At 32.6% G+C, this 25,180-nt stretch overlaps 2 protein-coding genes and 1 pseudogene across 2 annotated transcripts; all 3 read left to right on the top strand.

Annotated features, from left to right (window-relative positions):
- Positions 1-235: 235 nt before the first annotated feature.
- On the top strand, positions 236-4,159 carry LOC131842020 (uncharacterized protein K02A2.6-like). The gene is made up of 3 exons (XM_059190452.1): positions 236-1,285; positions 1,403-2,711; positions 2,898-4,159. The coding sequence occupies exons 1-3, from the start codon at positions 236-238 to the stop codon at positions 4,157-4,159; spliced, it is 3,621 nt and encodes a 1,206-aa protein (XP_059046435.1).
- Positions 4,160-4,495: 336 nt separating this feature from the next.
- On the top strand, positions 4,496-12,745 carry LOC131842019 (pancreatic lipase-related protein 2-like). The gene is made up of 5 exons (XM_059190451.1): positions 4,496-4,611; positions 4,772-4,911; positions 10,124-10,363; positions 11,801-12,131; positions 12,682-12,745. The coding sequence occupies exons 1-5, from the start codon at positions 4,496-4,498 to the stop codon at positions 12,743-12,745; spliced, it is 891 nt and encodes a 296-aa protein (XP_059046434.1).
- A 5,452-nt stretch (positions 12,746-18,197) lies between these two features.
- On the top strand, positions 18,198-23,727 carry LOC131842018 (pancreatic lipase-related protein 2-like; annotated as a pseudogene).
- The last annotated feature ends 1,453 nt before the right edge of the window (positions 23,728-25,180 follow it).

Below are 25,180 nucleotides of genomic sequence, written 5' to 3'. Positions count from 1 at the left end.
GCCCAGAAACAGATATAACTTACCCTGTGCCCAACGCGCGTCACTGCCGGCTCGTCACTGACATATATATATATAGATCAATACATGAAGAAGTGTAAGGTTATAAAATTGTAATTGTAAGGTAATAGTTGATAAATAAATAGATAAATGAATATACAAGTATTAGTAATAATTCACAAATACAATACATGGTGCCGAAACCCGGGAGAAAAACAAAAAGTGCAGATAATACAACATGCAAGAAGATCGTGAGAACGCCGAAAATGTGAGTGGTATTAAACCGCCAAAATACTTTTGTACCAACTCAGAAAATGTCGCCGTCAATTGGAATCTTTGGTTACAACAGTGGGATTGGTATGCTACTGCAACCAATATGCATAAAAAGAAGCCTGAAGTACAGGTAGCTGTTTTTATGACCAGTATAGGACCGGAAGCGGCTGTCATTTTTAATACATTCGGGCTTACACAAAGTCAAAGCACGTGCCTAAAAACAATTAAGGGAAAGTTCACAGCGTATTTTACACCAAAAGTAAATGAAACTTATGAAAGGTATATGTTCAACTTAATTGTACAAAGGGAAAATCAGCCAGTGGACGAATTCATCACGAACCTAAAAAATAAAATAAAAAATTGTGGTTATGGCAATATTGAGGAAAGTATAATAAGAGACAGAATAGTAATGGGCATAAAAAGTGATAGCACACGCGAAAAATTACTAGCTGAAAGTGACCTAACGTTACAAAAAACTATAGACATTTGCCATTCTGCAGAGCAAGTTAAGATGCAGGTGAATTCCATGAAGCAAGCAGTAATAGTAGAAGCCGTAACCTGGAACAAAAATAAAACAAAATTAGCAAATAAACAAGGAAAAAATATGGAAGAAAAATTTCATTGTGGGAGGTGCGATACTGAACATGGAAGAAAAGAATGTCCAGCCTTCAGAAAGATTTGTAAGATTTGTAATAAAAGAAATCATTTCTCTAAATGCTGTAAAACTAAAAAAGTTGAATCGGTAGAAAGAAATAATTATAGTGACAGTTCAGAAGAAGAAATAAACGAAACATTTCATGTATTTTCTTTAAACTCGGAGTGCCTAGACACAGAGGACTGGTTTGAAGAAGCAAGCTTGCCCAGAGATACTACTGTAAAATTTAAATTAGATTCAGGAGCTCAATGCAACGTCATTACAAAAAAAATTGTGGAGAAAACTAAAGTGCAAATAAAAACATCAACAATTAAATGCCTCACTTCATACACAAACCACACATTGCCAGTAGTGGGAGAAGCAAATATTTTAACAAAAATAAAAAATAATAAAGAAGAAATAAAATACTACATTGTTGATAAAAATGTTACACCAATATTGGGAAGAAAGGCATGTGTAAAATTAAATTTAATCAAGAGGATAGAAGCCTTAACTAAAGAAGAAGAACAGGATCTATTTGAAGGTATGGGATGTCTTAAACAATTTAAATATGATATAGATATAATTGATAGTCCTAAATTACCTATATGCCCTGCGAGAAAAGTTCCTTATATCATAAGAGACACTGTGAAAAAAGAATTGGATAGTATGGTTGCACAAAAAGTTATTAAACCAGTGACTAAACCAACACCAGCAGTCTCACCAATGGTGGTAGTAAGGAAAAATAATAAAATTAGACTGTGCATAGATCCTTCTGAAATAAATAAAAATTTAAAAAGAAGGCATTATCCATTAAACACTGTTGAGGAAATAATCGCTCGTATTTATGGGTCTAAATGGTTCACTCTACTGGATTGTAAAAGAGGATTTTGGCAATTACAGGTAACAAAAAGGACCTCGGAGTATCTTACCTTCAGTACCCCCTTTGGGAGGTACTCTTGTTTGAGGATGCCGTTTGGCCTTGCATCTGCACCGGAAGTGTTCCAACAGGTGATGAATCATCTGCTTACGGGCATAAGTAATGTAGAAGTATCAATGGATGATATACTTCTCCATGCAGATACTAAGGAAAAACTGGAAAAAATAACTCAAAAGGTATTACAAAAGTTCAGAAACTCCGGATTGAAATTAAACAAGGAAAAATGTATTTTTAACGTACAAGAAGTAAAATTTCTAGGCCACATAGTTACATGTCAAGGATTAAGGCCAGATCCAGAGAAATTAGAAGCCATAAGTAAAATTAAAGAGCCCCAAAATGTAAAAGAATTACAAAGATTTTTAGGACTAGTTACTTACCTATCCAAATTCATTAAAAATTTAGCAGATATAACAGGTCCATTGAGAGTACTACTCCAAAAAGAAGTAGCCTGGTACTGGAATCATGAGCAAGAGGCATCATTCCTGAAATTAAAAGAATTATTAAAAACACCACCTGTGCTTGGATATTATAACCCAAAAGCTCCAATCATACTTTCAGTAGACGCCAGTAGTTATGCTTGTGGTGGAGTACTAATTCAAGAAGGCAAACCCATAGCCTACTGTGCAAAGTCATTTACTAAAACTGAACAGGGTTACAGCCAATTAGAAAAGGAAGCCTTGGCCATACTTGTAGCTTGCAAGAAATTTCATAGCTACATCTGGGGATGTAAGGATCTAACTATTGAAAGTGATCATAAACCTTTGGAAACAATATTTAAAAAGGCTCTAGTAGAAGCACCTCCCAGACTACAGAGAATCTGCTATCAAATACTACCATATAACCCAAAGGTAATATATAAAAAAGGCAGTGAGTTATATGTAGCAGACACATTGAGTAGAGACTGTAAAAATCTTACCAGTGATGATATATTCAATGATGATAGTCTCCAAATATGCACAATTGTCCCGTTCTCGAAGCCACGCCAAGCAGAACTGAAAATAGAAACAAATAAAAGTGAAGAATTAAAAGAATTAAAAGAAATAATATTAAAAGGTTGGCCAGAAAAAATAGAATATTTAAAAGATAATTTAAGAAGATATTGGTATTACCGTGAAAGCTTAAGCATCAACAATGACATAATTTTCAAAAATGACAGAGTCCTAGTACCAAGATCCATGGTACCAGTGGTACTCAAATATTGCCATTTAAGCCATAAAGGTATTCAAGGCACCCTACAACTAGCAAGAGATAATGTGTTTTGGCCAGACATGACTCGTGACATCACAAATTATGTGAAAGATTGTCGAGCATGCAATAAAGTTCAAAAGGATAATCCTATGGAACCTATACTGCTGCAGGATGTACCTCAAAGACCATGGAGCATCGTGGCAACAGATCTTTTTCACCTGAGAGGAAAAGACTACTTACTTATTGCTGATGCTTATTCTGGATACTTTGACTTCAAGCAACTAACACAAATCACTAGTACAGCAATTATAGGAGTATTAAAATCATGGTTCGCAAACTTTGGAATCCCTGACATATTACAATCAGACGGTGGAAAGCAATATGATTGTGAAGAGTTTAAACAGTTCAAAAACATGTGGAAATTTGAGCATAGAATTTCAAGTCCACATTTTGCTAGATCTAATGGACTTGCAGAAAGATATGTTCAAGAGGCAAAAAATTTGTTGAAGAAATGTCAAGAAGACAATACAGACATTTATTTGGCTCTATTACACCACCGGAACACTCCTAGATTAGATTTAGGCTCACCATGTCAACGCTTAATGAATAGAAGAACTAAAACATTGTTACCAACAAATCAGAAATTGTTTAATTCCAAAGTAATAAAAAATATAAATAAACAATTAAGAAATATAAAGAACACGGAAAAGAAGGAAGCTGACAAAGGGAAAAAGGATAATAAACAGTTTACAAGTGGTGAACAAGTGTGGCTAAGAAAAGATCATCAGAACTGGATACCAGCAAAAATAGTAACCCCTGTATCAGATGGACCACGATCTTATATTGTGCAAACAGAAGATGGAGGAACATATCGTCGAAATGCATGGCACTTAAAACAAGCCGCTATATCGAGCTCAACAGAAGTCGAGCATAATAACAATCTTTTGTCCACAGCAGAAACAGAAACCAGTCCAACAGTAGAACAGCCTTCATCAAGTGTAGAGACTTCCAATCAGAGCCGAACCAATGAAGAGCCGCAACCAGCTCTACCACCAGCAGCTCCTGCAAGCCAACCAATTCAAACCCGCAGCGGTCGCTTAGTAGTGCCCCCCAGGCGCTACCGCTGAAAAGAAAAAGGAGGATGTCATAGATACAGCACTACGAACTATAGCTAGTCTGTGCCCAGAAACAGATATAACTTACCCTGTGCCCAACGCGCGTCACTGCCGGCTCGTCACTGACATATATATATATAGATCAATACATGAAGAAGTGTAAGGTTATAAAATTGTAATTGTAAGGTAATAGTTGATAAATAAATAGATAAATGAATATACAAGTATTAGTAATAATTCACAAATACAATACAGAAGCCCTATTTTGACTTTTCGGTGATCAAACTACGACTTAATATGACGCCGAACAGTTAACACTATAGAGGCTCCCAAACTTTATCGTCAATGATGCCTCGGTTAGAGGAGAAACATGTGTCGAAATATGAGAGTAGATCCGTTAACGGTCGGAGTTTGATCACTAGTGGGGAAAGTCGTAACGCTTCCTGTAGCGGTCAGTCAGTCAGGTCAGTTCTCCGTACTGAATGTTTGTGATCTCACGTGTTAATAGCAGCTGATTTAAACAATATAATATAAATCTATTAAGAGGTACTCATGCCGACGACTTTTTACGAAATTTACTTCGGTCAATATTATATACATTAATTATATATTTTTCGTTTTCAGGCCCAATATTAACATTCCAATAGATTTAAATTATTTAGGTTCTAATCCTGAATTAATTCCTAACACTAAAACAGTCATCCTTGTACATGGTCATGGAGCAACAGCCGCTAATTCAACATTAAATCCACACGTAAAAAACGGTAGGAAAACACCAAATTTATTGCACAATGATAATTAATGTTTTCAACCCACTTTAAAAGGAAGAAGATTTGGTTCGATTGTTTATGCCACATATATATTTTTTGTTTAAGTACAATTTTCGACTCCATATTTTTAAGTATTTAAAGTTAATTTCGATTATTATTGTTTAATCGAAAAGATTGATAAGTATTGACATTAAATTTGACAATAAATCATATTTTAGGGAAATGTGACATAAAAAAATCATCAATAGAAAATAGTTTAAAGAATTTTTTATAAGAATTTGTTACATACCACAAAATTTCTTCATTCGTAAGAAAATGCTAGAAATAAGATATACCGTCCATAAGTTCATATACCGTAATTCCATTTACGATATTGTATGCAAACGTATACACATTGATTTCAATTTCTTCATTACCACACCCGTCGGTAGCTGGATGGTTAGTCAGTACATAACTAAATCCTTACTAATATTATAAATGCGAAAGTAACTCTGTCTGTCTGTCTGTCTGTCTGTCTGTCTGTCTGTCTCGCTTTCACGCCAAAACTACTGAACAGATTTAAATGAAATTTGGTACCCATATAGTCTAGACGCCGAGGAAGGACATAGGCTAATTTTTAATGCGATAAAAGGGTTGTAAGGGGTTGAAAATGGTAATGCAAGGTTATCTTTATGCGGTTGAATACACACTTATTATAATAATAATGGCTTAACTAAAAAATTAGATATTTTGGAAAGTCTACTTTATAATTGTGTTATTAAGTCTATTTTCAAAAATTTTTAATTTCTGAATTACACCAGTATTGTACTAGATATGCGACTTATTAACGCTCATATGTCATAAATAAACATATATGTCATTTGTATAAGCAGCGCGCGCAACTGATTATTGTCAATCCGTTGTCTCCTTATGAATTTAAATGAATAAACGTTTGCTCTGCAATTTTATTTTATAAATACATAATTTTATAAATACATAAATATAATCCTGGTATAGCCTATAACTGATGACCCTGCTCTTGGACAAGAGCGTAAGAACATATTATTAATATTTTTGAAGAATAAAACAACATATAATATTAAAAATGTTGTCAATACATATGAACAACATTTCCTTGGAAGAAACAACATCTACCGTTCCATCCGAGCTATTCAGGTTCGGAATACGCGTTTCTCCATTCTGGCCAGTAGAGTCAGAGATATGGTTCGCGCAAGTAGAGGGATAGTTTGCAATTTAGAATATCACATCTATTATTTTGATTTAACAAAATTTTATTATGTTATTGGCCAACTGGACTACCAATTTTCAAAAGAATTTAAAGAAATGTTTAAACTGTTTATTAAATATAAATAAATATGACATTTAAATTTGTAAATATCACATTGTCACCATTCAAGGGGTAAAATAGAATAGCAGATAAAAGTTTTTATGGAAATTCGTCATATTTGAAGCTAGAACGATGAAGCTTTTTTCTTGCGCTATATTGGGTCAGTTTATTTAATAAATACCTTACTAATATTATGAAAGTGACTCTGTCTGTCTGTCTTAAAAGCCAAAACTTCTGAACTGATTTAAATGAAATTTAAAGTCTAGATCTTGAGATAGGACATAGGTTACTTTTTAATGCTAAAAAGGGTTATAAGAGACTGAAAGAGGAATTTTTTAAAAGTTTAAGCTTCAATCTTATTTTTTTGCGTATTGATTAAATATAATTAACGAAAATGGGTTGTAAGGGTCAAAAGGGGAGTTAAAATGTTGTATGAATGTATGTCATTTTTTAAAGCTAGAAACTTGAAACCCATTTTTTAGGCTGTTGAGAAAATATCAGTATCTACCGCCACAGGACTCAGCCATAAATGGTTACAGTATAGCGATATCTTATCATTGGTACATGATGACACTAATATAAGTAGCATTAAAAAAAACAAGAAAAAGGGTTATAAGGGGTTAATAGTAAAAAGGGTTATAAGTACTATTTTAAAAATAGTAGTTTGAAACTTAGTTTTTGGCTGTTGATTGAATTGTATGGAATTATGTATGGAAATTTCATTTTTGAAGCTAGAACGATGAAACTTTTTTATTGGGTTAGATTATTAATATATATTTTTTATTATTTGCTCAAGGTTACTATTTTACGCGGACGAAGTCGCGGGTACAGCTAGTACATTATAAATGTATTCTTTTATTATTGAGGGATCTGGGCTATTGTCGGGGGCTAAGACCAGTAACACTGCCACTTGTATAGATCTACTGTGCTCGCCCATATTCAAAGTTTGTTATCTAGACCCACGATCGACAAGAATTGAAGGATACTCTTAGGAGCGATTGTTTCTATCTCCTCAGGATAGAGTGTATACTTTCCAAAGATGATATTTCAAGTGAGGGCTACAACCACATGAGATGTGTAGTGGCGTTTCCTCTTCTGCTTGGCAAATTCTGCAGATTGATTTTAAGCTAAGGCCTAATTTCGCCATGTATTTATTCAATTTGTAGTGACCAGTGAGAGCCCTAGTCGTGATGCATAATAATACATATATTATTTTATTAATGTAACTGAAATGACAAACACTGACCTTTCAGTTGATAGTAAGTAAGTGATACCCTGTATCTGTTGCCATTACGGAGTACGAAGGTGCTGTAAAGATGTAGTTACTCTTTGCGAGAATTAATGTAACGTAACCCTTAAAAAACACTCACATCAAATATGTTTAAAAATCACCAAAATCTTACTTTCTTTTCAATTAAAAATCTTTCTGTAATATGTTTTGTTCTGTTGTACATATTAAATTTCAGTAAGTACTTATAATTTATACTATGTAAATAATTATTAATAGTATGTTTAGTTAGATATTTCATTTATATATACCTTTAGTATTTGTATGTATCTTATATTGACATATTATCTACTAGCTGTACCCGCGACTTCGTCCGCGTAAAATAGTAACCTTGAGCAAATAATAAAAAATATATATTAATAATCTAACCCAATAAAAAAGTTTCATCGTTCTAGCTTCAAAAATGAAATTTCCATACATAATTCCATATAATTCAATCAAAAGCCAAAAACTAAGTTTCAAACTACTATTTTTAAAATAGTACTTATAACCCTTTTTACTATTAACCCCTTATAACCCTTTTTCTTGTTTTTTTTAATGCTACTTATATTAGTGTCATCATGTACCAATGATAAGATGTCGCTATACTGTAACCATTTATGGCTGAGTCCTGTGGCGGTAGGTACTGATATTTTCTCAACAACCTAAAAAATGGGTTTCAAGTTTCTAGCTTTAAAAAATGACATACATTCATACAACATTTTAACTCCCCTTTTGACCCTTACAACCCATTTTCGTTAATTATATTTAATCAATACGCAAAAAAATAAGATTGAAGCTTAAACTTTCAAAAATTCCTCTTTCAGTCTCTTATAACCCTTTTTAGCATTAAAAAGTAACCTATGTCCTATCTCAAGATCTAGACTTTAAATTTCATTTAAATCAGTTCAGAAGTTTTGGCTTTTAAGACAGACAGACAGAGTCACTTTCATTTTCATAATATTAGTAAGGTATTTATTAAATAAACTGACCCAAAAAAGCGCAAGAAAAAAGCTTCATCGTTCTAGCTTCAAATATGACGAATTTCCATAAAAACTTTTATCTGCTATTTTATTTTACCCCTTGAATGGTGACAATGTGATATTTACAAATTTAAATGTCATATTTATTTATATTTAATAAACAGTTTAAACATTTCTTTAAATTCTTTTGAAAATTGGTGGTCCAGTTGGCCAATAACATAATAAAATTTTGTTAAATCAAAATAATAGATGTGATATTCTAAATTGCAAACTATCCCTCTACTTGCGCGAACCATATCTCTGACTCTACTGGCCAGAATGGAGAAACGCGTATTCCGAACCTGAATAGCTCGGATGGAACGGTAGATGTTGTTTCTTCCAAGGAAATGTTGTTCATATGTATTGACAACATTTTTAATATTATATGTTGTTTTATTCTTCAAAAATATTAATAATATGTTCTTACGCTCTTGTCCAAGAGCAGGGTCATCAGTTATAGGCTATACCAGGATTATATTTATGTATTTATAAAATTATGTATTTATAAAATAAAATTGCAGAGCAAACGTTTATTCATTTAAATTCATAAGGAGACAACGGATTGACAATAATCAGTTGCGCGCGCTGCTTATACAAATGACATATATGTTTATTTATGACATATGAGCGTTAATAAGTCGCATATCTAGTACAATACTGGTGTAATTCAGAAATTAAAAATTTTTGAAAATAGACTTAATAACACAATTATAAAGTAGACTTTCCAAAATATCTAATTTTTTAGTTAAGCCATTATTATAATAAGTGTGTATTCAACCGCATAAAGATAACCTTGCATTACCATTTTCAACCCCTTACAACCCTTTTTTCGCATTAAAAATTAGCCTATGTCCTTCCTCGGCGTCTAGACTATATGGGTACCAAATTTCATTTAAATCTGTTCAGTAGTTTTGGCGTGAAAGTGAGACAGACAGACAGACAGACAGACAGACAGACAGACAGAGTTACTTTCGCATTTATAATATTAGTAAGGATTTCTATTTTTACATCTTTCCTTTACCCAAAGTTTCGATCTCCCAGAGTGGGTGTAAGATTACTTTAAGCGCTTTTTGTTTAGCATATATGTATTAATAAAGTTATTATTTTGTAAATATATTTTCCGTGCGCAACAATGAGATATCGTTATCATTTATTCTCTTATTCTTTGTCTAAAAGAATGTAATACTTATTTTTTTTGTATGATAAATTATTTTAATATATATTTTGTAAAGTTTTTGCATGCCAAATTATGTAAATTACTATTTACTATGTTTGCCTGCATAAATAATAATTCATTTAAATGATTATAGTTCATGTTTTTCTCTCCTTATGGACGCGCTATATTAAAATGATAATAATGCAACATAGCCTATAATCAGCCGACGATCAAACTGCTTCTAACAATACCTAATTTGCTAATTTTCTGATTAAGTATTAAGATATACAAGATGAGATAGATAAGATGATAAGATTTGGAAAATATCAAAGAGTAGATGAACATACACATATATACGGTCACAATCATAACCTTCGTAAGCTGCGCCATAGTCGAGTAAATATATTGCAACTGAGCTTATTAATTCCTTACAGCAATATTAACCAATGAAGACGTGAACGTGATAGTAGTAGACTGGACTGTATATTCAAGGCTGCCATACTCCAGGGCAGACAGGCATGTTGCAGAAGTCGCCATGAATATACACAGTTTCCTTGAATCACAATTCTTATTATTGGATCCTAGGCTATTTCATTTGGTTGGCTTTAATCTTGGCGCTCATATTGTTGGACAGACAGGCAGATTGTACCAAGGCCTAGTTCCAAGAATTACAGGTATTTATTTTGACTTTTTCTATTCGGTTTTATTTAAATGCCATTGTTAACTTAAAAATAAATCAGCGATTACCTTTTGGAAGTAAATTTCTGGTAACTTCATTATGATGGATGATTGATCTATTTTCTACTTCATCTGTTTCGCCTTGGTGCCTGGCCTGCGTACATCATAAAGATCTAGATCACTATTTATTTATTTATTAAAGTTTATAAAAACTGATAACTTTTATAAATATTTTTATGTCCCTACTAATAAAATTTCAATTGAATATCACAGCAAAATTTTTATTCATAACTAATCAGTGGTAATTTAATTTCTTGTAGTACCTTACTCAAAAACAGTGGAAATTTCTGTTTTATGAACAACATTGTGTATAACCCGATATTTTCATTTTTTGATTATGAAATTATTGGCTAATCCACGTAACTTAGTCTGCGTCACATATGTATATGTCGTGACGTAAAGTTATATAGCTTATCATAGATCTCCGCAATAAATGGGCTACCTAAAACTAAAAGATCTTTCAATTTGAACTTGCAGTTTTTGAGATTACTGAGTTTAATCATACAATGAAATTCTCATAATGTATTTTTATTTTTTATTTTATTTAACTTCAATGCACACAATATACAAAATATAGTAAAGTACATTTGGCGGACTTAACACCATGCGGCATTTTCTACCAGACACTATAATAACATAAACATATGTATATACATGAACAGCGTTACGGAAGCTACCTAATCACGTGACGCCCGTGATACTATTCATGCGTTGTCATTCTGGAGGAGTAACATGTAATGCCCATAAAAGGGGCATTGCATGCATTTACTACATTCTCACCCTCAACTGAAATACAGTTTACAAAGTAGGCTGCTTGGCTGCTGAAATGGATGAGACTGAGTACCCGCAGATTATTTTCTACAAAGTTAATCCCGTTATTTAATTATTTATACTACAAATAAGTTTATAGGATAGCGATCCAGTATTTACAACAATATATTTCATATTGCTGTAATTTTCTAACATTTGGTACATTTCTACAATTTGTCAGGATTTCAGCATGATAAAAGGATGATATTCTATTTTATATGACTTGGAGTTTTCACCATCAACAGCCCCACGGAATTTACAGAAGTTTTGTAATGCCCATATAAACCAATGGAGTCCATTCCGACTCCTACTTAGCTTTTTATGTTACAATGACTACTGTAAACTGTCCTTAAAAATGTTATTCAACCTTATGCAAGAAAAGAAGAATGAAAGCAGCTGTTGAGCTGAGATATAGTGTAAACAAAGATACAGACTGCTATAAAGTGGTGCTACTGATTTTACAAACCGTGTTTGATGATGATGATTTCTGGTTTAATTCTTTCCATTCTGCTGGTAAAATGCGAGATTTTAATTTAAAGTATGTTTTTCTTTTCATATTGTAGCTTTAGATCCTTCCAAGACCAATTATATGCTGAGCAGGACAGACGCCGTCTACGTCGAAGTAATCCATACTAGCGGGGGTACTCCTGTATCAATTGGGCTTGGAATAGTATTGGGAGACTTAGATTTCTTCCCTAATGGCGGTAGAAAGCAACCGGGATGCATGAACTCGACATGTAATCACGACCGAGCATGGTGGTACTTCGCTGGGTCACAGACACCTGGTACATTTATGGCTAGGTGCTGCTCATCACAATCACAGATGAATTCAATCAATTGCATAATAAATGGCGAAATTAGAATGGGAGGAAATGATCTAGCACCGAAACACGGGTAATTATCATAACAATAATATATGTTTATTAACAAAAAGATGTTACATAACAATTTAGTCTTCATTTTTATTTTCTTTTGTAATGGACGTTATAACCCCTAAGACGTAGAGTATTCTTAGGGGTCATAACTCCTGACATTTCCTTGAAACAATTAAACAACAATAATTATATCGTACCAGCAACAAAAACCTTAAAGACTACTATACATTTAATAAACAAGAAAGAATAAGATGGAACATGAAATAATAACAATTCCATAAAGATAATTAATATCTGCTCATACAAATATAATATTTAAAAGAGTCACTTTCTTTACAGTTCCTACATATGTATAAATGTGTATTAGATAAACACGGGCACGCTGTAGTCAAGATGAATAAATTAAAGAAAATAATAACTACTTTTCAAGTATTACGAGTATTACAATCATCAGCAGAGTTTTTATTTACGTTTCCATAATATATAAAATTTAAATCTACCATTGTATTTCACATCTTATTTTTTTATTTTCATTCAATTTCTTTTAAAAATGCTATTATCACTTTCAGATGTCCTAGTGGAATCCTCCTTATCGAGACTTGCCGCTCCTATCCATTTTATTTTGGTTATTAGTAATTAAAATTATTTAGCTAATAAGATATTTAACCACATTTAATAACTTTTACTTGTAAAATAAATTAAATTGATAATTACCTCTTTCAATTTATTCTCTTACTTCGCTCCTATCTATATTTATAGAACATTTTTATCAAGTTAGACTTTGTATAAAGTTATAATGCTGGATACTTCTTTTTCGTTAACATCAGCTAACAAGTAGCTGTTAGCTTTGTAAGCTGTGTTTCGGTTTGTAGGATACGATATAGTAGTGAAATTTCAGGGCCTGTGTAGTATTGTATACTACACAGGCAGAACAGTTAAGTACTTCCGAATTAGTATTGACACGTTTTTTTGATTACATATACAATACTACTATAGTTTTATCCTTACTAATATTGTAAATGTGAAAGGAACTCTATCTCTTTCGCTTTCAAGCCAAAACTACTGAACCGATTTAAATAAAATTTGGTACACAGAGACCCTGAGAAAGGACATAGACTTTTTAATGCGAAAAAAAATGCAAGTTTGTATGGAAATATCGGCATTTCTAAAACTAGATAGGCTATTGATTGAACATAACGGTGACATTGACTATACTAAATAACGATGAATCTAAATTAATACTATATTACCCTGAACAATATGTTGGCTGCATCCGAAGTTGGTTTTGCCAATATTTCATTAAATACTCCTACAGACATAGTCTCTGTCACTACTTTTTTCAAATAGATTTGAAATGAATACCCAAGACGGTACGCCGTATGTGTAGTAGTAAAAATGTACAACACATTGGAATTAGAACCACAAAAAATGCATTTATATATATTCACTGTAATATTAGAGTACCTAAGCCATGTTGACCGGAATGTAACGGGAGATGCAAAGTCTCTGAATTTAGATAAAACAAATACTGAGGAATACCTGTATCGTAACTTTATTGTGCGGATATACTCCTCCTATGAAACCTTAACGTACCCTTCTTGAAAAACTCCATGCTGTCGGCAGGCAATTCATTCCACAACATATCTGTAAGTATGTCGATGACGAGCGGTGGAACTATAAAAGATAGCTATACACATCATGTCAAAAAATGTCTTACAACAACTATAAACACAAAACTTATCCAGTCCAAATCTTTAGATTACTGCTCTATTGAGCACTATTACTTGAAGGAATTTGTTCGTTCAAAGGTAATAGTGCGAGATCTATACAAATTTGACTGCATCGATGTTCTAGCTGACACACACATTAGTCACATTTCCGACGGTCTTGGGTTCAATTCCTCGCATTGAGTATGATTGTTTGTATTCATCTGGGTATTTATATTATATGTATATTATGCGTGTATTTAAAAAAAAAGTATATTTATATCAGTTCTCTAGTACCAGTAACACAAGCTCTGTTTAGCTTGGATTAAATCATGCTCTGTGAATTGTCCTTGGTTATTAATACAATTTTTATTTATAAACTTTCTGTCCTAATCTTATAAGATGTATGAAAGATGTGGGAAGACTGCTATTATAGAAGGTAAGAATAGCAGTAAGTTATTTTTCTAGGCAGAAAGCAAAAATATCGTGGTTGTTTTCAGCAGACAGGAGTCCAGCAGTATAACCGCTTCCAACGTCTGAGGCAACTGAATCTTCATGATGGATACTCATAAATACAAATGTTTGCACTGTACGATCGAATACCGTAAATTGAACCAGTGACCATCGGAAATAAAGTTGTGTGTTTAAACCACTAGATCACCGAGGTTACTATCACTAGATCACTAGATCATCAATTTGTTGTGAAGGTTGTGTTATGTCACAAAAACAATTAGTACCACCATTACGTATACATTTTATATAAAGGAACCTCTAGAGAATCCATGTCAGTAATGAACTCATCAACCATTACCATGATTACCACACTTTATAACACTTATCAACAATACAAATCTATTTAAATAACGAGGTACTTCATTTTCTAAGTAAATAAAAATTTTAATAGCGGTACGTAGATAATTTTACTATTTTGTCATGCTTTTTGTGACAGAATATCGCTTTAGTTCTAAGATAATATTTTACAGACAAAATCATAATAATAGTCGATTGTAACATTTAATGTACCTACTCTCCTGAATTATCATTAATCGACTCAAAAAACCTACGAGCTTGTCAAATCGGATGTATTTTTTTATGTTTATTACATATGACGTTATTTCTAAATTTATTTGGAAAATTCTGTTGTGAAAGACTTCACTTTCAGATTAGACCCATAGGTATTTCACCTATAGGAAATGGGTTTGGTTATGAAATCAAAGCAATATGTTGTTCCTGGCCATATTTATAAATGACTGAAGGTTTATTTCTATGAAAATTATATTATTTACTAGATGTTTCATTGTACCTCATTTTCCAAATCCTTTTTCTCCAATTTGGAATTTGCCCTACTCGCTATGTAAAGTAAATATACTACTCGGAAAAACAATAATATAAACAAAATAATTACATATAGCTTTTAAAACAAATGCAAATGCTTCCATAATACCGTTATCAAATATTTTATTTGTCGGCATATTACTTGAACTACGTTGATTCAAGATTAGTTCGTTATTACAATCGACTATTATTATGATAATTTATTATAATAATAGTCGATTGTAACATTTAATATACCTACTCTCCTGAATTATCATTAATCGACTCAAAAGACCTACGAGCTTGTCAATCGGATGTATTTTTTATGTCTATTACATATGACGTTATTTCTAAATTTATTTGGAAAATTCTGTTGTGACAGACTTCACTTTCAAATTAGACCCATAGGTATTTCACCTATAGGAAATGGGTTTGGTTATGAAATCAAAGCAATATGTTGTTCCTGGCCATATTTATAAATGACTGAAGGTTTATTTCTATGAAAATTATATTATTTACTAGATGTTTCATTGTATATCACTTTCCAAATCCTTTTTCTCCATTTTGGAATTTGCCCTACTCGCTATGTAAAGTAAATATACTACTCGGAAAAACAATTATATAAACAAAATAATTATATATAGCTTTTAAAACATATGCAAATGCTTCCATAATACCGTTATCAAATATTTTATTTGTCGGCATATCACATAAACTACTTTGATTCAAGATTAGTTCGTTATCTTCAAAAATAACAGGTCTATCAATAATTGATTTAGATTTTATATTAATATATATATTGGATGTCTCAATACATCATTTATAACTCGTGATAAATTTGTTGTAAAAATATCTTCTTATAAAAAAAAAACAAATAATTAATACAATGATGAAGACTTTTGCATTTGTTTTATTCATTGCTGTTTTGGGTGAGTTATTCTTAAAATATCTAAAAGTACTTACTACTTTTGTTCAAAGTACAATAGAAAATAGGTATAATACAGATATTCTAAATGAGAAAATTTGCCTCTCCCTCTATTTGTTACCTTTTCAATAAATAAAAATAAAATATCTTTATTTTCATATTTCGCTATTTGCAAAAACAATTGTAAACAAACTACAAGTGTGTTCATATTCGAAATTGGGTTCTATATCTAAGTTACATCTTTAAAACTTATCTCTTCTATATACTTATGTTATAATAATAATATTCAATAAACATAATTATTGAATATTATTGTTTATTTACTATTACACTATTTCTTGAAATAACCATCTGCTGATTTTGGTTATTAAAAATTTACCTAAACATGTAAATGTTCGACGACGCACGAGTAGTGTGAGACTCCTACTCACCATAAACCCCAAGGTATTCCTCCTCGCCGCAATAGTGCCAGGTTCGCGCGATCGAGGTGATAATCAACCGCGACCACAGCAGCGGTTGCCCGCAAGTGGGCCCTTCTCAGCGCGTGGGGGGAACTCTTCCCAGTTCCCCCGCCTCCGCCCACCGTGGGGAAGACGCACCTTAATACATCTCCTTCCAATCTCGGCTCCTGTAGTGTGGACGGCAGACTTGAACCCCTGAGACTGCCGCCCATACAGCGCCGCGCCCACTCCGCACGTGTCTCTACAAGAGTAGAGTCATAGCAGGAGCCTGGAGTCATAGTGGCCCACTAAGGCGACGCTTAACGGCCCGAACGGGCCCCATCTGGGCCCATTGTTCAAGCCTGCGCTGCCCCTCTTCGCCGGACTATCAGCCGACATAGTAGCAATATCCCGAAGGAACTACTACTACCCCGCCCTGGGCGTACCAGAACCAAAACCATTGCTCGGCCACCGTTCCCCGCGGACGTATCCTCGAGGATGGGGAAGCCTCCCAATGGCTGGAATATACGAGGAGGTTGTCCGACTCACGCCCCTAACTCACTATAATCTGATTTATGATAATCAAATTTCGTCTAAAAATGATTTTATAAACATCATATTAATCCTTAAGCAAATAAATACGTATTTATTGTACGGAATAAAACTTAAAAAAAATATAGTTTTCATTATTTGAAAGAACAGTTTAAGACATTAGAACTGATCGTTACTCACTGACTGACATATCAACGCGGTTTACAAATTCTTATATAATCAAAATGGAAATTTCATGAAGTTAAGTTTACGTTTTACAGCAAGTTAGGGAGTCTATCAGAAAATCTTAGAGAATATTAGTAGAAAAAATACCAGCCTTACTAAAATGTTTCGAACAGATTAAAAGTTAAACATATATTGGCCCCGTGCGAAGCCGGGGCGGGTAGCTAGTAAATTATAAAGTGAAAATACTTTAAATCACATAAACTATGTTTTATCTAAAAAAAAAAAAGTAGGCAAGTCGCGGGTGTGCTCAGTTAGTGTTATATAAATCTATATACCATGTTATATATAACTTGTGCAGTTCTATTTAGAGTATTAAGAAGAGTTTAATGTACCGACAAAAATAAAAAACGAACACACCTTGAAGAAAAAGCATTGCCGAAACCATAAATAACAAATTTAAACTAACAACTCAAAACACTCTTTTCAGGCCATGATTTATTAAGGATAACTGAAATACAACTGGACCGATCTATAAAATTTATACGGGACTAGAAACATTTATCTATACATACAAATAAAATTAGAGTGTCTGTGTGTAACATTGAAATAACCGGTTTTTACTACATACATCTGAATATAAATACTGCACATACACCGAAATAATATGTCTGTTTGTTCCGGTTAATCTCTGAAATGGTTGTACCGATTTTGACAAGATTTTTTTTGGGAGGTAGCTGATGTAATAAGGAGTAACTTAGGACAATTTTATTTTAGAAAAATAAAGTTAAATTCCACGCGGACGAATTGGCGGGTACAGCTAGTTTAAAATAAAAAACAAACGTCATAACAGAAAAAAATACAGTCAAAATGAAGATGAAATAATAAACTCTGAATCGATATTGATGATTCTTTTGCAATTGATAATGCATATTCCTACTTGATGTATAGATGTATTATTTTTTTTTAATTCTGTTACAATTAGGATGTGTGAGAGCACAAATATCAAGTTTGGAAACTTATTGCGACACGTGTTTGCATCTGAACGAGGCGTCATCAGGCATTGAATAGAGTTCGGTTATATTATAGCTTGGAAGCCTAGTGTTGACTGTTCGGCGACGAAACCGCGGGCGCGGCTGCGCCGAATTTCGTGTCGCAATATGGGTGTACTGTAGTTACAATAACGGTCGGAATTTGATCGCTATTAGAGAAGGTCTTAACGGCAGTTAAGTTTCCGCACTGAATATATGTTATCTTAGACATGCTAATTGTAGCGGAATTAAACAAAAAAATATAAATCCATTAAATACTGAAATGTGACTTCCACAAAATAACACCTAATTCCATGAATATAATGTATATTTCGTTCTAAATATGACATGATTGGTTTTTATATTTAAAATAATGATTTCTTTGCAGGTGCAGTTCACGGTGATACCACCGACGACGTAACAAGAACGTCGAGTGGTATCAGTTATACTTTATACAAACGGTAGGTACCGACCGATCTTTTGATATTATTATTATTATTTTTGTATTGAATTGCAATTAATATAGTTTGGAAGCCCTATTTTGACTTTTCGGTGATCAAACTACCACTTAATATGACGCCGAACAGTTAACACTATAGAGACTCCCAAACTTTATCGTCAATGAGGCCTCGGTTAGAGGAGAAACAGGTGTCGAAATATGAGAGTAGATCCGTTAACGGTCGGAGTTTGATCACTAGTGGAGAAAGTCGTAACGCTTCCTGTAGCGGTGGTCAGTTTTCCGTACTGAATGTTTGTGGTCTCAGCAGCTGAATTAAACAATATAATATAAATCCATTAAGAGGTACTCATGCCGACGACTTTTACCGAAATTTACTTCGGTCAATATTATATACACTAATTATATATTTTTCGTTTTCAGGCCCGATATTAACATTCCAATAGAATTAGATGATTTAGGTTCTAATCCTGAATTAATTCCTAACACTAAAACAGTCATCCTTGTACATGGTCATGGAGCAACAGCCGCTAATTCAACATTAAATCCACACGTAAAAAACGGTAGGAAAACACCAATTTTATTGCACAATGATAATTAATGTTTTCAACCCACTTTAAAAGGGAGAAGATTTGGTTCGATTGTTTATGCTATATATATTTTTTTGTTTAAGTACAATTTTCGACTCCATATTTTTAAGTATTTAAAGTTAATTTCGATTATTATTGTTTAATCGAAAAGATTGATAAGTATTGACATTAAATTTGACAATAAATCATATTTTAGGGAAATGTGACATAAAAAAATCATCAATAGAAAATAGTTTAAAGAATTTTTTATAAGAATTTGTTACATACCACAAAATTTCTTCATTCGTAAGAAAATGCTAGAAATAAGATATACCGTCCATAAGTTCATATACCGTAATTCCATTTACGATATTGTATGCAAACGTATACACATTGATTTCAATTTCTTCATTACCACACCCGTCGGTAGCTGGATGGTTAGTCAGTACATAACTAAATACATTATACATGTATTCTTTTATTATTGAGGGATCTGGGCTATTGTCGGGGGCTAAGACCAGTAACACTGCCACTTGTATAGATCTACTGTGCTCGCCCATATTCAAAGTTTGTTATCTAGACCCACGATCGACAAGAATTGAAGGATACTCTTAGGAGCGATTGTTTCTATCTCCTCAGGATAGAGTGTATACTTTCCAAAGATGATATTTCAAGTGAGGGCTACAACCACATGAGATGTGTAGTGGCGTTTCCTCTTCTGCTTGGCAAATTCTGCAGATTGATTTTAAGCTAAGGCCTAATTTCGCCATGTATTTATTCAATTTGTAGTGACCAGTGAGAGCCCTAGTCGTGATGCATAATAATGCATATATTATTTTATTAATGTAACTGAAATGACAAACACTGACCTTTCAGTTGATAGTAAGTAAGTGATACCCTGTATCTGTTGCCATTACGGAGTACGAAGGTGCTGTAAAGATGTAGTTACTCTTTGCGAGAATTAATGTAACGTAACCCTTAAAAAACACTCACATCAAATATGTTTAAAAATCACCAAAATCTTACTTTCTTTTCAATTAAAAATCTTTCTGTAATATGTTTTGTTCTGTTGTACATATTAAATTTCAGTAAGTACTTATAATTTATACTATGTAAATAATTATTAATAGTATGTTTAGTTACATATTTCATTTATATATATATATACCTTTAGTATTTGTATGTATCTTATATTGACATATTATCTATTTCTATTTTTACATCTTTCCTTTACCCAAAGTTTCGATCTCCCAGAGTGGGTGTAAGATTACTTTAAGCGCTTTTTGTTTAGCATATATGTATTAATAAAGTTATTATTTTGTAAATATATTTTCCGTGCGCAACAATGAGATATCGTTATCATTTATTCTCTTATTTTTTTGTCTAAAAGAATGTAATACTTATTTTTTTTGTATGATAAATTATTTTAATATATATTTTGTAAAGTTTTTGCATGCCAAAATGTAAATTATATTTACTATGTTTGTCTGCATAAATAATAATTCATTTAAATGATTATAGTTCATGTTTTTCTCTCCTTATGGACGCGCTATATTAAAATGATAATAATACCACATAGCCTATAATCAGCCGACGATCAAACTGCTTCTAACAATACCTAATTTGCTAATTTTCTGATTAAGTATTAAGATATACAAGATGAGATAGATAAGATGATAAGATTTGGAAATTATCAGAGAGTAGATGAACATACAGATATATGCGGTCACAATCATAACCTTCGTAAGCTGCGCCATAGTCGAGTTAATATATTGCAACTGAGCATATTAATTCCTTACAGCAATATTAATCAATGAAGACGTGAACGTGATAATAGTAGACTGGACTGTATATTCAAGGCTGTCATACTCCAGGGCAGACAGCCATGTTGCAGAAGTCGCCATGAATATACACAGTTTCCTTGAATCACAATTCTTATTATTGGATCCTAGGCTATTTCATTTGGTTGGCTTTAATCTTGGCGCTCATATTGTTGGACAGACAGGCAGATTGTACCAAGGCCTAGTCCCAAGAATTACAGGTATTTCTTTTGACTTTTTCTATTCGGTTTTATTTAAATGCCATTGTTCATTCAATCATTGATAAGTTATCAATGATAATATGAATTTTAAAAATAAATCAGCGATTACCTTTTGGAAGTCAATTTCTGGTAACTTCATTATGATGGATGATTGATCTATTTTCTACTTCATCTGTTTCGCCTTGGTGCCTGGCCTGCGTACATCATAAAGATCTAGATCACTATTTATTTATTTATTAAAGTTTATAAAAACTGGTAACTTTTATAAATATTTTTATGTCCCTACTAATAAAATTTCAATTGAATATCACAGCAAAATTTTTATTTATAACTAATCAGTGGTAATTTAATTTCTTGTAGTACCTTACTCAAAAACAGTGGAAATTTCTGTTTTATGAACAACATTGTGTATAACCCGATATTTTCATTTTTTGATTATGAAATTATTGGCTAATCCACGTAACTTAGTCTGCGTCACATATGTATATGTCGTGACGTAAAGTTATATAGCTTATCATAGATCTCCGCAATAAATGGGCTACCTAAAACTAAAAGATCTTTCAATTTGAACTTGCAGTTTTTGAGATTACTGAGTTTAATCATACAATGAAATTCTCATAATGTATTTTTATTTTTTATTTTATTTAACTTCAATGCACAAAATATACAAAATATATTAAAGTACATTTGGCGGACTTAACACCATGCGGCATTTTCTACCAGACACTATAATAACATAAACATATGTATATACATGAACAGCGTTACGGAAGCTACCTAATCACGTGACGCCCGTGATACTATTCATGCGTTGTCATTCTGGAGGAGTAACATGTAATGCCCATAAAAGGGGCATTGCATGCATTTACTACATTCTCACCCTCAACTGAAATACAGTTTACAAAGTAGGCTGCTTGGCTGCTGAAATGGATGAGACTGAGTACCCGCAGATTATTTTCTACAAAGTTAATCCCGTTATTTAATTATTTATACTACAAATAAGTTTATAGGATAGCGATCCAGTATTTACAACAATATATTTCATATTGCTGTAATTTTTTACCATTTGCTACATCTCTACAATTTGTCAGGATCTCAGCATGGTAAAAGGATGATATTCTATTTTATATGACTTGGAGTTTTCACCATCAACAGCACCACGGAATTTACACAAGTTTTGTAATGCCTATGTAAACCAATGGATTCCATTCCGACTCCTACTTAGATTTTTATGTTACAATAACTACTGTAAACTGTCCTTAAAAATGTTATTCAACCTTATGCAAGAAAAGAAGAATGAAAGCAGCTGTTGAGCTGAGATATAATATAAACAAAGATACAGACTGCTATAAAGTGGTGCTACTGATTTTACACACCGTGTTTGATAATGATGATTACTGGTTTAATTCTTTCCATTCTGCTGGTAAAATGCGAGATTTTAATTTAAAGTATGTTTTTCTTTTCATATTGTAGCTTTAGATCCTTCCAAGACCAATTATATGCTGAGCAGGACAGACGCCGTCTACGTCGAAGTAATCCATACTAGCGGGGGTACTCCTGTATCAATTGGGCTTGGAATAGTATTGGGAGACTTAGATTTCTTCTCTAATGGCGGTATAATGCAACCGGGATGCATGACCTCGACATGTGATCACAACCGAGCATGGCGGTACTTCGCTGCGTCACAGACACCTGGTACATTTACGGCTAGCTGCTGCTTATCACAATCCCAGATGAATTCAATCAATTGCATAAAAATTGGCGAAATTTGAATGGGAGGAAATGATCTAGCACCGAAAAACGGGTAATTATCATAACAATAATATATGTTTATTAACAAAAAGATGTTACATAACAATTTAGTCTTCATTTTTATTTTCTTTTGTAATGGACGTTATAACCCCTAAGACGTAGAGTATTCTTAGGGGTCATAACTCCTGACATTTCCTTGAAACAATTAAACAACAATAATTATATCGTACCAGCAACAAAAACCTTAAAGACTACTATACATTTAATAAACAAGAAAGAATAAGATGGAACATGAAATAATAACAATTCCATAAAGATAATTAATATCTGTTCATACAAATATAATATTTAAAAGAGTCACTTTCTTTACAGTTCCTACATATGTATAAATGTGTATTAGATAAACACGGGCACGCTGTAGTCAAGATGAATAAATTAAAGAAAATAATAACTACTTTTCAAGTATTACGAGTATTACAATCATCAGCAGAGTTTTTATTTACGTTTCCATAATATATAAAATTTAAATCTACCATTGTATTTCACATCTTATTTTTTTATTTTCATTCAATTTCTTTTAAAAATGCTATTATCACTTTCAGATGTCCTAGTGGAATCCTCCGTATCGAGACTGGCCGCTCCTATCCATTTTATTACAGTTATTAGTAATTAAAATTATTTAGCTAATAAGATATTTAACCACATTTAATAACTTTTACTTGTAAAATAAATTAAATTGATAATTACCTCTTTCAATTTATTCTCTTACTTCGCTCCTATCTATATTTATAGAACATTTTTATCAAGTTAGACTTTGTATAAAGTTATAATGCTGGGTACTTCTTTTTCATTAACATCAGCTAACAAGTAGCTGCTAGCTTTGTAAGCTGTGTTTCGGTTTGTAGGATACGATATAGTAGTGAAATTTCAGGGCCTGTGTAGTATTGTATACTACACAGGCAGAACAGTTAAGTACTTCCGAATTAGTATTGACACGTTTTTTTGATTACATATACAATACTACTATAGTTTTATCCTTACTAATATTGTAAATGTGAAAGGAACTCTATCTCTTTCGCTTTCAAGCCAAAACTACTAAACCGATTTAAATAAAATTTGGTATACAGAGACCCTGAGAAAGGACATAGGCTACTTTTTAATGCGAAAAAAATGAAAGTTTGTGTGGAAATATCGGCATTTCTAAAACTAGATAGGCTATTGATTGAACATAACGGTGACATTGACTATATCATTGTACCTATACTAAATAATGATGAATCTAAATTAATACTATATTACCCTGAACAATAACTTGGCTGCATCCGAAGTTGGTTCTGCCATATATTTCATTAAATACACCTACAGACATAGAATAGAATAGAAATCATTAATTCAAATAAACTTACATTGAAGCACTTTTGAATAGTCATTACATTTTTTTTAATCTACCGCTCGTTCGGAAAACTGTCTCATCACAAGAAGAACGAGCAAGAAACTTGCGTGTTGCTCTTTTAAATAATTTTATTATTACTTTACATTTTTAAGTTTAAGTGTGTGAATACAAACCACCAATTAGCACTAATTCAATTAAATACTCAAATAGAAAAAATATTGAATATATAACCAACTGGTTAAACAATTAATAAGAGGAAATCAGTCATAGTGATTAGAGCAGACCAGTCCCTACAAGCAGCACCCGTTCACGAGTATGACGGATGAGCCAGCCATCACTGCGCTCGACCATATTTTAGGGAGCCCAATGACCCGGCCCACCACGCCGCCACAAGTCTGGACATTTTAGTGAGCATGACTACTCAAAACACTAGACCACGTCAAAGCTACTTACAATTGCCATCTGATAGTATAGTATTCACATTTTACATAAGAATGCATGCGGCAATCAATACAAAAACCGCTACGCTTTCATATTTCTAAACTCAATCAATTAAATCAAGAAAGCAATGAGAAAATTAAATTGTAACGTTGTATGCTAATAAACTAATTATTTACTTGATATGTTGTCATCTATGAATTCGTCTATCCTGTAATAGGCTTTCTTACATAAAAATTGTTTAATATAAGATTTGAATTGCCTCTCTGTCAGATTTAATGCAGATTC

This window comes from Achroia grisella, unplaced genomic scaffold (assembly GCF_030625045.1).
Source record: "Achroia grisella isolate CSIRO2021 unplaced genomic scaffold, CSIRO_AGI_Agris_v1 utg204, whole genome shotgun sequence".
Classification (NCBI taxonomy): domain Eukaryota; kingdom Metazoa; phylum Arthropoda; class Insecta; order Lepidoptera; family Pyralidae; genus Achroia; species Achroia grisella.
Note: the sequence above shows the minus strand (reverse complement) of the source record. Positions and strands in the feature narration are given on the sequence as shown.

Bases quoted from the DNA above. Each gene is read 5' to 3' on its own strand.
- LOC131842020 (XM_059190452.1), top strand. From the start codon at position 236: ATGCAAGAAGATCGTGAGAACGCCGAAAATGTGAGTGGTATTAAACCG. The intron at 1,286-1,402 runs GCAAATATTTTA...AATTTAATCAAG, and splicing joins CATTGCCAGTAGTGGGAGAA to AGGATAGAAGCCTTAACTAA. The intron at 2,712-2,897 runs GTGAGTTATATG...TAATATTAAAAG, and splicing joins GGTAATATATAAAAAAGGCA to GTTGGCCAGAAAAAATAGAA.
- LOC131842019 (XM_059190451.1), top strand. From the start codon at position 4,496: ATGCCTCGGTTAGAGGAGAAACATGTGTCGAAATATGAGAGTAGATCC. The intron at 4,612-4,771 runs GTCAGTTCTCCG...TTTCGTTTTCAG, and splicing joins TGTAGCGGTCAGTCAGTCAG to GCCCAATATTAACATTCCAA. The intron at 12,132-12,681 runs GTAATTATCATA...TATCACTTTCAG, and splicing joins GATCTAGCACCGAAACACGG to ATGTCCTAGTGGAATCCTCC.